Here is a 13567-nt window from a genome sequence, read left to right as displayed (position 1 = left end):
CCAAAGTGCTTTTTTTAAATATCATGAGTCAAATTTACTGATTCACAAACACATTTACATGCTGGAGTACAAGATGCTACTTGACACTCATTTTTAAGACACTCACACGATTTATGTTGATACGTTTTTTTGCAAGTCCATGAACTCAGTGCAGGCAAAACTCAAAATGATTTACAATGAACAAAAATATAAACGCAGCACTTTTGTTTTTGCTCCCATTTTTAATGAGCTGAACTCAAAGATCTAAAGCATTTTCTATAAACACAAAAGACACATTTCTCTCAAATATTGTTCACATATCTGTCTAAATCTGTGTTTGTGAGCACTTCTCCTTTGCTGAGATAATCCATCCCACCTCACAGGTGTGGCATATCAAGATGCTGATTAGACAGCATGAATATTGCACAGGTGTGCCTTAGGCTGGCCACAATAAAAGGACACTCTGAAATGTTCATGTTTTATCACACAGCACAATGCCACAGATTTCACAAGTTTTGAGGGAGCATGCAATTGGCATGCTGACTGTAGGAATGTCCACCACAGAGATACTGTGATGAGATCCTGAGGCCCATTATTGTGCCATTCGTCCGCGACCATCACCTCATGTTGCAGCATGATGTTGCATGTTGCAAGGATCTGTACACAATTCCTGGAAGCTGAAAACATCCCAGTTCTTGCATGGCCAGCATACTCACCGGACATGTCACCCATTGAGCATGTTTGGGATGCTCTGGATCGGCGTATACGACAGCGTGTTCCAGTTCCTGCTAATATCCAGCAACTTCGCAAAGCCATTGAAGAGGAGTGGACCAACATTCCACAGGCCACAATCAACAGCCTGATCAACTCTAAGCGAAGGAGATGTGTTGCACTGCGTGAGGCAAATGGTGGTCACACCAGATACTGACTGGTTGTCTGACCCCCCCAGACCCCCCCAATAAAGCAAAACTGCACATTTCAGAGTGGCCTTTTATTGTGGCCAGCCTAAGGCACACCTGTGCAATATTCATGCTGTCTAATCAGCATCTTGATATGCCACACCTTTGAGGTGGGTTGGATTATCTCAACAAAGTAAGTGCTCACTAACACAGATTTAGACAAATTTGTGAACAATAGTTGAGAGAAAAGTGTCTTTTGTGTATATAGAAAATGTTTTAGATCTTTGAGTTCAGCTCGTGAAAAATGGGAGCAAAAACAAAACTGTTGCATTTATATTTTTGTTCAGTGTATTTTTATCCCTCAGCAGAAGTTTAAGTCACAGCATGGATAATTGATTAGTTAATCCACTCAGAGCTAATGAGATCAGATTGAGCAGTGTGCAGAGTGAGTGCATGCAAACTTTTAGTCACAGCACAATGAATGCTTAAGTTTCACTTTCACTGCAACTGCTGTTCTGCTCCGTCTGTGACAACAGTACACTGTGCGCTCCAAAAATGTGTTACAATAAATAACTGCACAGTGTTTATATTTCAATAGTGCTACAAAATCTATTTGTGGCAGCAGATGTTTTAATTGTTGCAGCCAGCTATGAATAAATAAATGTGTTGGAAATCCTGTGCTCTGCCTCCTGAGCCTCTGCTGGCGAATTTAACCATAACACCGAAAAGAATTTTTAAAAAGGGACATTCTGTTTTAAAAATATAATACAACAAAACAATTTCCGTGAACATTCTGTCAATTTAATACATTGTTAGTTGCCTTCTTGTTTTGTCAGAGTCATCAGAAAGCTGTTTCTAATGCTTTTCAAAAGTATAATTGTTTTATTAAAGTTAATCCAGAAGAGAACAATTGTCATTCAAAACCTTTATGACTTCCCTTTTTAGACTCTAGAACCTTGTCTGTTGGGAAGGAGGTCTGAGAGGATGGAGAGTAGAGACCAACAGGCACCTGAGCCCTCGTTAGGTGCTCACCGGACAAATGTTTTTGTTTGTTTCCATACATTGAAAGCACAAGGAATCTGACCGGGATAATTAGTGCTGACTCATCAAAAGAGAGACAACACAGGACTAAGATGCCAGACAGAAGGCAAAATAAAAAGCCGACAAATGCAGAGCAGACAGAACATTCTATACGAACATTAAAAACCCTCAAGGATTCAATTTGCCAGTTAAAGGTCTGTCATTGACAGGAGCACAGACAACGCATTTCAAGCTGTGCTCCACAGGACTTACTGGTTTCTGTTTGGAAACCACATCACCAGCAAAGTGAAAATGAAAAGCCTGCTTCTGACTGGCATTTCGTTTCATAATATTTGAATTTCTTAGCATCTGTTTGGATGCACACTAATTATCGTCTGACACCAGGTTTCTAACTATTTATAATGTTCTGATGTCACCTGCACATCATGCCCACAGATGTCCTGAACCAGGGATGTCAGTTTCAGCTAATATTACTTTTGAAAGTCCGACACTCATTAAGCGTTAACTCTGAGACGTGTCATGCCAAACCACCTGTCTTTGTAGTCTGGCGTTTCGTCGCTTCAGTGAGCTTTACCGATGCTTTTCAAAGAGCTATCCATTTGACTGAAAGTATGTAGAACCCATTTCTAGCAAGTTTTGCATTTGAAACCACCTGAGGAACTTGTTTGAATGTTAACACGCTCTTTAGCAGGATCTATGGTGTAAAGTTCATGTGCATGAGCATTATTTTTTCACCGGTTTTGTTGGAGACGCAACTTAGACTGATAACACCAATTAAAACATGCAACAGAAGACAGATAATTTCGCTGTAAAGAGGGGGAGTCTGTTTAATCAGAAAATGAACTTAACCGTTTTTTTAACCAAAAACACGCCATCCGAGTGAGTGGGTAATACAGAATTACAGATACAAATTTAGTCTGAATTTTAGCATTTAGTTTTATGATCGCCCCTTTGTTAAGACATTTCAAACACATGTCTCAGAGAGGCACCAGGTCAGACAGACTGAACATCTCAATGGCGAGGCCAGTCTGTGTCTGGCCTTGATAGTCTCCACGCTTGCCTATAGATATAAATAAAAAGGGGGAGCAGGGGAGTTGAGACAGTGATCCGCGTGCAGCAGCAGTGGCCTGAAGAGCGGCTCGCTTTCCGACAGGTAATTCCATGCTTGACAGTCAGAGGAGGCCTCTGTGAATAGCCGCGACCCAGCTGAGGCAGAGTGCTACATGTGGGCTGGGAATTGAACACAGCCCCGTTGCTACTTTGCCGACAAGCCCCGAGTAATCACACTCTCGAGCTCGGTGCCGCCAATTAATTCAACCTTGCTTTCCCCCCGCAACCCACGCACTCCCAGGGCTGAGGGGGTATAAGAGGAGGGTTATCCACGTGACATCCAGCTGCAACTGTAATGACTCTTGTTTCGTGCGGGGAGTATGAGGGGGATGTTAGTGTGTGTGAATGTGTATTTATGGGCCTTGTGTGGGTTAAGGGGGGTTCTGCATGGCTGTGAGTGCATATAGCTTTGTCTGTTATTTATCTTCCAGACAGGCGGTATTCTTTCCAGTAGCACACACCACATAAAATTAATGAATCCCTGTCTTTAGCAGACCTGTGTTTTTTATGTATTCATGCATTTTGTTCGACATGCTTATGCATATGAAATTTTCATACAGTATGCTCCCCTCTGAAGTGTTTTAGCCTTCACATGTGGGTAGCTCATTGAAGGAAATCATAAAAAACTCTGTGGTGCTGCTGGGTACAATTATAATGACAGATTAGAAAGACTTATTTCATATAACATGTTTACGAATATGCAGGCAGCAAAAAATGGTGTGCAGTGTGACTGTGAGTGTGTTCATCTTTAGTATGTATTCAGAGTATGAATAATAGCTTTTTGCAGATAGTGTCAAAGAGGGTTTGGTAATGGTCGCTATTGAGGGCTCATTGTGTTTCATATTATCTGCCTCAGAGCACACATACACATTTATCTCCACAATGACATGAGCACACTCGGAAACACACACATACACACTTTTTTCCACTTGCATTAACTTGCATTCCTTCTCTCTAACAGTTTACCATCACCAGTACCAACCATCCAACATGTTCTCAGGCCAAATCATCACAAAATATTACATGTTAGTTATCTTTCTGTGTCTGCTGTTGATGCTCTGGGATAGCGCAACCAATGGCAGCATGTCAGCAAAAGCACATGCTTAGGATTAGCCAATAAAATAATAATAATAATAATAAAAGCATGTGGTTATGTTTCAGCAACGAAAGCATGTGGCAGGTTTCCCATGGTCACGGAAATCCCGGAAAAGTCATGGAATTAGTAAAAATCATTGAAAGTTTTGGAAAATTCATGGAATTTTGTTGTGTGAGTGATAAAATTAACCCTCAGGGCTTGCTTTAATATTACACACACATGCATCACTCTGCACACAAAATGCGCTTTTCAAAATCAAGCTTTAAAAAAATACATACATTTGTATTATTTTCTACTTTTGTTGAATAATTTTTTTAACCAACATCATTCCTACTCATAAATATAAAATATTCGTGAAGTTTCAGAATTTTAACCCTTTAAATGCCAGGTTTTTATTATTGTGTCACTATGTTTAAAAAAAAATAAATAAATAAACACAATTTTTTAGATTTTCACAGACTAGGATATGTCAATACATTTCAGCAACACTGATTGTGACAGTGCACCTAGTGAAAATATATATCTCCATATGCCAAATATGGTAAAAAAAAAAAAAAAAAAGATGTCATCAAGTGAAAAATAGTCAAAATTACAAATTCTAAGGATCAGAAATGTCAGTTTGAATGGGTTTCTATGGTGTGTTTTTTTGCACTTAACAGTATGAATGTAATTTTGTTCACACAGTGTATTGCTGATTGATTGAAGGAGCTGAGCTGGAAATTTCAAAATTAAACAATCTTGCCAAAATGTATGCCGTATGCATGAATAATGGGCTTCTGTGATGTCACCCACTGGTTTTGTTGATTGCTAATTTAAAGAGTTTGCCGCCATCATGTTTTGAGGGGGTTTTTTTAGCCAGAAATGATCATATTTAGTGGACCTGGGGAGGAGCGAGGGATGGATTTAACTGAGAAGCTGAGGAGCCTCTGCAGACGGCCTGTCACTCAAAGCCACCATGTCCTTAAATATGTGTAACTTTAAGCCTTAATAAAATGTAAATGGGTGCGTTATAATAAAATTCACCTCCCGTACAGTTGTCATGAATGCTGAAATTAGCTATAGAGACCAAAAAAGCTTTTGTACCAGATTGGAAACATGTTTATTTCTGCTTTAAAGTTGGGCATTAATACTTGGGGGTTGATGACTCCCTCTTGGAGCCAGCTTCAAGTGGCCATCAGAGGAGCTGCAGTTTTTGGCACTTCTGTGTTGGCTTCAGTTTTAGCTCTAAATGCCACAACTTGATGTCATCTAGTGTGATGTCTTGAAACCAAATATAGTGCAGCCCTAAGTCGCCGTTTATTAAAGCTACCTTATGTAAACACCTAACTTACAAAAAACAAATTCACCAGTATGTTACATGAAGCGAAAGGCTATCTTCAGAGGAACACTGTAACAGTTAAGGACTGATTTTACGCGCTTTTCATTCTTCGTTTATTGATAATTTTGGCTGTCTTTATGATGTTGTTTAAAAATTAACTCAATGAAAGCATGAAGTAATATAAATGTATAATATTTTTTTAAAGCTTGATTTTGAAAAGCATATTTTGTCCACATTTTGTGCGCAGAGCGATGCAGGTGTGTGTAATATTAAAGCGGGCCTTAAGGGTTAACCTGGACTGTAACCACACAACCCCTGATGACCATCCCAACCCAAAATGTCCTCGCAAAAATAGTGGACCACGAAGTCAGTCCTCACAAGCACGGCTCAGCCAGACCAAACACATGGACTCACACACATCCATATGTACACTGCAGGCTGTCAAACACTGTCAATACTCTGAGAGCTTCTTGTCCTTCAGCGCTCACACTCCAAACAATAACATCTGAATAATGATTTCTCACTGAATGCAGACAGGCTTAGGTCAACACAGATGAAAAAACAAGCCAAACACAGTCACACTTTATCGCAGCGCTCCTCTGATGCTCCACCACATTATCACATCCAAACTTTTGACCGAAGCCCTGTCCGACCCTTTGCTCCTTAAACGTCTCGTCAAACACACTGCTGACCCTCTTGTGCGTCCACACCGTCAAGGGTGCTGCTTTTCTTATATTTTAAGTATCATTACTCAAATTCAGTTTCCATGGTGACACTTGAGGAGGTGTTTCTGCCCTTGCCACTGAAAAAAAGATAGGTAATTGGTAGTCTCCCTTTGTTTCCGTGGCAACAATAACTAAGCCCCAGCATCCGCTCTTTTCTTTTCTTCCTCTCCCTCTTGTCTCTTCCTTGTGTTTATCGTAAAGGTAAACGTGGACCTGTCCTCCCTGTTGGACAGCGAAGACAAGAAGTCCAAGAATAAGAGGGGGGTCCTGCCCAAACATGCCACTAACATCATGCGCTCCTGGCTCTTTCAGCATCTCATGGTGAGGCACAGAGCGTGTACACGTTCATCTGACATGTTCTTGGCCTTTTCAAGGGAATTTTTATGAAGTGGCAGATATGGAAGCAGAAATGGAAGTGATGATGTAAGATCATGTATATGAATATCAAATTTCAAATCAAATTAATTTCATTTGCGTCATTTAGCATGAGAAATGATAGGGATTGTGATAAAGTATCAATCGATGGTCTCAAAATAAATTTTAAAAAAGCGTGAATTTTATTTGTAACAAAATTGAAGTTTTGTAAATGTTTCTTGTTCATTAACTTTAAATTGTTCCATGATTTATCTCTATTTGATTTGATTGATTTGTTTGGGCATATACATCCCCCTCCAATCTTCAGGAAGGTTATTTGCTGCAAAAATGAGGCCTCTGTTTCACTTTTCAGGAATCTGGACATTCTCTCAGTATATGACATAAATATTCATCAGATATGTGTGTTTATATATCAATACATATTTTTACCGCCTTCTATACCACCATCCTTGAGCTTGTATATTTAATTCACAGATTTATTCATATAATACTAGACAAGCCGATCAGCTTCGCCTTCTGTTTTACAAAACATAACATGGCCAGTAGTCCCTCATTTATGATCACATTGTACTGATATGAAATGATAAAGTACATCTTAGAAAAAGCTCATCATCTTTTTAAAAAAATGTAAAAGGAAATTATCATTACATGAATATTTACTGACTGGTTTCTTTTTCTGCTCTTTTTTATTATTTTTGTTTTTGTATTTTTCTGTAAAATGGTAATGTAGGAGTTTTTGTTTGTTTTTTCTTCATTTTTCTTCATTTCTGTTTAAGTTTGATGTTTTTCAAGTATAAGCCTCTGGATTCTTCACCTCCCCTCACACATTTTTTTCTTCAGCTGGATTTTATGCAGTTTTTAACTGTATGCAACTAAACTAAACCAACTAAACCAAACTTAAACTAGTTCAAGACGGTGGTTTTCGGAATGGTTAGAGAAGAAAATTTCTATTTCACATGAGAACTGAGCATCAGTTAGGAGTGATGCATAAATGCCGCTGATTAAAATACTTGAAAACTGAGGTGTTCCTTCTTGTTGTTTTCAGCATCCGTACCCAACAGAAGACGAGAAGAGGCAGATTGCAGCACAAACAAATCTAACCCTTTTGCAAGTGAACAACTGGTAAGATGCCTTTTTATGACAATAACAGTCTTATCACATGTGCTGATGGAGACAGAAAGATGGTGCTTTCCACTATTGTAGTTGAAAAATGTGTGGAGAAGAGCTTTTACTCAAACCTGAGTTGCCTGTTGCTCCTCAGCACATTGCTGGTACTGTGGCGCCATCTGCTGGCTGTATATATCAAGTACACTTAAGATGAAAGTCATATATTGGCACTTCTCTTTTGTTTTTGTTGTCAGAGATTTTTTTTTGTTTTAGAAAACGAAGTTTGAAAAACATCACAATTAAAATTACATTAAAAGTAGAATCTGTTACTTTCTCTTAAAAATGGAGACAAACCTGTTTGTCTATTGACATTCGAGATGTATGATAGTATTTGATAAAGCAACAGTATGTAAGGCTTAGTGGCATCTTGCAGTGAGGTTTGCAGTTTGTAGCTTGTCCCATGTGCCGAGGGTGAAGTCACGGCGGGGAGTCCTTTACTGTTGAGGTCTTTTACTAGAAGAAGAATTATCCACAAACAAATGCACCATAGTGAAAGAAGCAGTTTCACATTGTATGTTTCAGCCCAGCAGTCAAGTCTGCATCCACATTCAGTGCCCTTGCGCTTCTGTCTTTAACCGCTGTAATACTTCACAGGTTTTGCTTTTCAAAATCAAGCTTTAAAAATATTATACATTTATATGATTTTCGACTTTCATTGCTTTTTTTAATCATCATCCCTAATCATAAATATCAAATATTCATTAATTTTCAGAATTTCGTCATGAAACACACACACACACACACACACACACACACACACTCACAATAATGAATTATTTTCAATATACTACAAGCTCTTTTTAATACAGCCTGGGATATGTCTATGATTAGTAGCAACACTAATTTTTATACATTATTATTTTTTGTGCAGTGTGAAATACTCACACTCTTACCACTCTGCACTGAAAATGTGCTTTTCAAAATCAGGCTATAAAAAATTATACATTAATATGATTTTCTACTTTCATTGAGTTTATTTTTTAAACTTTTAACTTTTAAAATCAGTCCTAATCATAAACAGCAAATATTCATTCATTTTAGAATTTTAATCCTTTAAATGCCAGATTTTTGTCATGCTGCCACAATGTTTAGATTTTTTAAAAAAGGACTAATTTTCAATACTACATGCAATGTAGACTTTTTTGATGATAACAGTCTGGGATATGTCAATGATTTGCAGCAGCATTGATTATGACAATTGGAAATGGAAATTTGCATTTATTTTCTTCATATGCCAAATATGATAAAAATGATGTCATTAGTTGGAAAGCAGTAAAAATGACAAATTCTGAGGCAAAAGCCCAGATTGACACCAAGAAATAATACAATGCATGTTTTTTATGCTTTGATGGCTATGAGATCAAAAATGTCAGTTTGAATGGGTTTCAGTGGTGCATTTTTTGCACTTAACAGTATGAATGTAACAATTTTATTTACACAGTGTATTTAAGACTTATTGTAGGCGCTGAGCTGGAGATTCACAGATTAAACAAAAATACACAATCTTGCCAATTTACGCAATATGCACGAACACAGCCAAAATTATCGAATAAAAAAAGAAGAATGAAAAACAAGTAAAATGCACCAAACAGCCCCCTAAGGGTTCAATGTTAAGTCACATGCAAAAAAATCTTATTATGGGGCACCTGGTAGCTCAGTGGGTAGAGTGGCGCCCCATATCCAGAGGTTGTATTCTTGCCACCGCAACTTCGATTCCAGCCTCGACCCTTTGCTGCATGTCGACCCCCTCTCTCTCCCCCTTTCACGCTTAAACTGTCCTGTCCATTAAAGGCAATAAAAGCCAAAAAAAACAGAATCTTTAAAAAAAAACAAAATCATATTATTTTGGTGTGTCTGCAAATTCTGGTTTAAAACTTAATAAACAAATCAACACTAGCTTCTGTCATCTCAGATCACTTACAAAATTAAAACCATTCCTTTCCGTAAAGATTTAGAGATTTTAGCCCATCCTTTTATTTCCTCTCGCCTTGACCACTGTAATTGTCTGTATGTAGGAAGTAGTCAGTCAGCCCTATATGACCTGCAGCTTGTTCAAATGCTGCATGAGGGAGTCCTCTCTCTCTACCAGGAAAAGAAACCGTATCTCTCCTGTACTGGCCTATCCTCACTGGTTACAAGTAATATACAAATTAGATTTTAAAATGATTTAATTGTGTTTAAAGCACTAAATGAACTCAAATCTGATTATATGTCTGAGTCCACCTGGTGACCAATCACTCATCACACGCCCAGTTCAAAACTAAAGGGATCAAGTGTTTTCAGTAGTTGGTCCTGAGGTGTAGAATAATCCCCCTCCAATGATCAGATCTTCCCCGTCCACTGAGAAATTTAAAACTTGTCTTCAGACCCATCCCTTTTCTTTAGCCCTTTAACCCTTTGAAACCTGGAGCGACATCACTTTTCTTGAGCTGCTTTCAGACACATTTTACAAGTATGTAAACCTTTAAAACCTGAAAATTGGTGCGATTTCATACAAAAACATCGAGATAAAGATAATGAGCAACTTGATAGGGAATTAGTACATTTAGAAAATATCTTTTTTTAAAGCTAGGGGAAAATGTCGAAGGAAGAAAGACAAAAGCAAGGGGAAAATCTATTTATAGCTAATTATCATTATTACATATTTTAAATTATGTAAAAAAGATATTATAATTTTCATAATGCAATGTAATTTTATCGCAGGATGACCATTGAGACATACATACCAGAGTACTGTGTTGTCTTGGGCGTAGGGGGGCAATGCTGTCTCTCATTTCTCACTGAAAAAAGTTTAAAACAAGATATTTTTTTAAACATTATTAAAAAAAATTGCAGTTCTTCCAGGTTATTACTTTTTTGTAATTGATTTTTCTTTATTTGATTTTATTTTCAGGTAATTTTCTTGTGTTTTTATTGTTGGTTTTTTTTTTGTTTTTTTTTTTGCTCATTGACTTCTTCCAATTGATGCCTCTATAGATAATTGTGACTTGACTTTCATGCATTACATTTCAGCATGTCATAGATTGGCCATCAGCCCAGCACCTGCTAATGTGTGTTGACCTGTTTTCTCTGCTAACATATTATCCATATGCTTGGAGGTTTTTAGCAGAAGCTGAATTACCAACACAGACACTGAATAATGGAGTTTTATTTCACCAAGCATTGTTTTATGTTGCTTTCTTACCTTTGCTGCAAGGCTGCTAAGGATGGTGGCTGACGCAAAGAAAAAAAGCATAAAAAACATAGAAATGGCCCCTTTGATGGAGCCAGTGTTTGTTTTGTCCATTCTGGGCTGCTGTAGAAACACGCTGGACTCTGAAAACGAGGACCCTCTCAGTATGTATATATATAAACGGCTCATTCTAAAGTAACAAAAATGTGCCGATTCCTATTTTCAGGTGACACGCTTATTTTATTATATCTAATTTCTGTCAATATATCCCACAAAATTGCACACGCTGTACCCTCAAAGGGTATTCTGTTGTGAAAATATAAGTCGATAATAATTTGTATGCTTTGTATTTTTGGATCATTTACATTTCTCTTACAAATTTCTGTATTCATTAGAAAAGTATATATTATTTCATAAAACATATTTTGAAATTATGACTGCAATGTTCTACAGTTGGTATCTCTTTTGATTTATACGTCATATGACTGATCAGTGGACATTGTCAAACCTCTTCTTCTCATCCTCCCAGGTTCATCAACGCTCGCCGGCGTATCCTCCAGCCCATGTTGGACGCTAGTAACCCAGACCCGGCTCCTAAAGCCAAGAAGATGAAGTCCCAGCACCGTCCAACGCAGCGCTTCTGGCCTGACTCCATCGTGGCCGGAGTCCTGCAGACACACAGATCAGGAAACAACTCAGACAGTATGCCAACACTAACATACCCCAAAAAATAAATCAAAGCCCAGGATTTTTATTTCAAACTGGTGTGTTTGAAGTGTCCCCACTAGATGTCACTGTTGACTTGTTCCTTGCTTTAATGTGAGAACACATGAAGGCCAAAGTCAAGAACAAAGAGTATAAAATTATTTGGAAAAATATCTGCTTTTTTTTTCTTACAGGAATCTTAAATTAGATCTAAGCGTGTGTTTGAACACAGGAGGGGTCCAACTCTCTTGAGAATAGTTAGATAAAGAAATAGTTTTCAGTCATCCAAAGAAACTGCAAAGTTTTTCATGTGGAGGCCCTTTTTGGGATATAGAATTTAGCCATTACGTGTAATTTCTTATCTGCTTTCTCTGTGCTGCAGCTGCAGGAGAGAACAACAGACCAGTGTGGCTAAAGCAAAACCAAACTTCACTGTCATCCTTTAACTGAACTGTGATAGTCATAGCAGTAATAACAGGAGGGTCATCTTCAGTGTAGTTTTCATTCAGGCAGAGAGGGAACATTTGCAAAATGAAACTCTGCTTCTAGGCCATAATAAACCATACAAAAAATAGTTTATTGTGTAAGTACTGCCGAATACATAACTTTGCATACTGTGATATAAAATAATATCAATAAATAGCCACCACTTTAACCCTTTAAACCTGGAGCAACATCACTTTTCTTGTGATGTGTTCAGACACCTTTTCCATGTGTTTGAACCTTTGAAACCTGAGCAAAAATTGGTGTGATTTCTCTCAAAAACATGGAGGAAAAGGCAATGAGGAACTTGGGAAAAATGTTCCACAGTTTGCAAGAAATTAGTAGATTTAGAAAAAAAAATGTTGAAAGCTAATTTTCTAAATTACTACTTTTTATGTTTTTAAACACTTTTTTGAAGCAAAATTATTTAAGAAATATTTTAAATTATCATAACTATGTATTTAAATTATTATTTTTTTTTAGAATTATGTATATATTTTTGGTCATTACTTTTTTGTAGTCAGGTATTAGTAAGTTTAGAAAAAATATCTTTTTTAAATAATAGGGAAAAATGTAAAGGGAAAAAAGAAAAAAAACAGAAAAATATATTTATAATTGTTTTAATTACATATTTGAAATTAAGCCACAAAATTATATTTTTAAGCATTTTTCCAGGCAATTTTGGTTGGTTTCTTTCTTTTTTTCACTTTTCTGAGAGCCAAAACCTTCTTTCTTACTTTTTTCGGGTAATTTCGTCTTTCACTGCTCATTAACTTCTTCCTATGTTTTTAAAAGAATTCAAGCCAATTTGCTGGGGTTTCTAAAAGGTTAAACTCCAGATCAACTTGTAGTGCAATCATATGTGTCTCCATCATTACTGTCACTGGCATTGCATTAACAAAAAATCATCCGATTTGGTCATATCTGGCGCTTATGTGTACAGTTTTGCCATTGACCTGTCTGTTATCATAAGTGCATGCAATTTGAAAACTATTCAGATAATTGCTTACATAAAAAAGAGTCAAACCACAGAATCCCTGAGGACAGGCACTAAATTCCAAATGAGTTAAGAGTAGCTGTAATATTTTGGATCTCATATTTGAGGCAAATAACCATTTTAACCTGATCCTGTGTTGGAATATTTCAATAGCAATTGTCCTGCACTGCCAAGTCACCAGAAGAAAATGTTGGAATTGTACATTTCTGCAGTTTACAAATACATTACATTTGCATGTTTCATATCATACCAACATTTCCGTTTCCATTGCAAAAAACCCTCTAACACCCCCTAACATCAGGGTTTTTAATGGAATGGAAAATTTAACAATCAGCATTCACACCCAGATCAAATGACTCCACAGTAGTCACGGGTTTTTATCAGCATTGATGGAAAGACAACACCTGAGGGAACGCACTACTGTGGCCCTGAACTGGCTGGATATCATGATGCACTGGAAAAAATTACATCTCAACCAAAGCTGTGCACAAACATCGATC

The 13567-nt window shown here is 37.3% G+C and overlaps 1 protein-coding gene across 4 annotated transcripts in view; it reads left to right on the top strand.

The window, feature by feature from the left end:
• pknox2 (pbx/knotted 1 homeobox 2) overlaps positions 1-13567 on the top strand; it is a 165355-nt gene that overhangs the window by 147317 nt on the left and 4471 nt on the right. For all 4 annotated transcript variants that reach the window (XM_088088366.1, XM_088088365.1, XM_088088362.1 and 1 more), the window contains 3 exons: positions 6370-6489; positions 7589-7665; positions 11412-11584. In XM_088088366.1, the coding sequence (XP_087944492.1) occupies positions 6370-6489; positions 7589-7665; positions 11412-11584 (370 nt within the window). The remainder of the gene's footprint in view (positions 1-6369; positions 6490-7588; positions 7666-11411; positions 11585-13567) is intronic.

This window comes from Plectropomus leopardus, chromosome 15 (genome assembly GCF_026936395.1).
Source record: "Plectropomus leopardus strain MGB_pleo_1.0 chromosome 15, ASM2693639v1, whole genome shotgun sequence".
NCBI lineage: Eukaryota > Metazoa > Chordata > Actinopteri > Perciformes > Serranidae > Plectropomus > Plectropomus leopardus.
The sequence above is the reverse complement of the archived record's forward strand: the minus strand, read 5'-3'. Positions and strand labels throughout refer to the sequence as shown.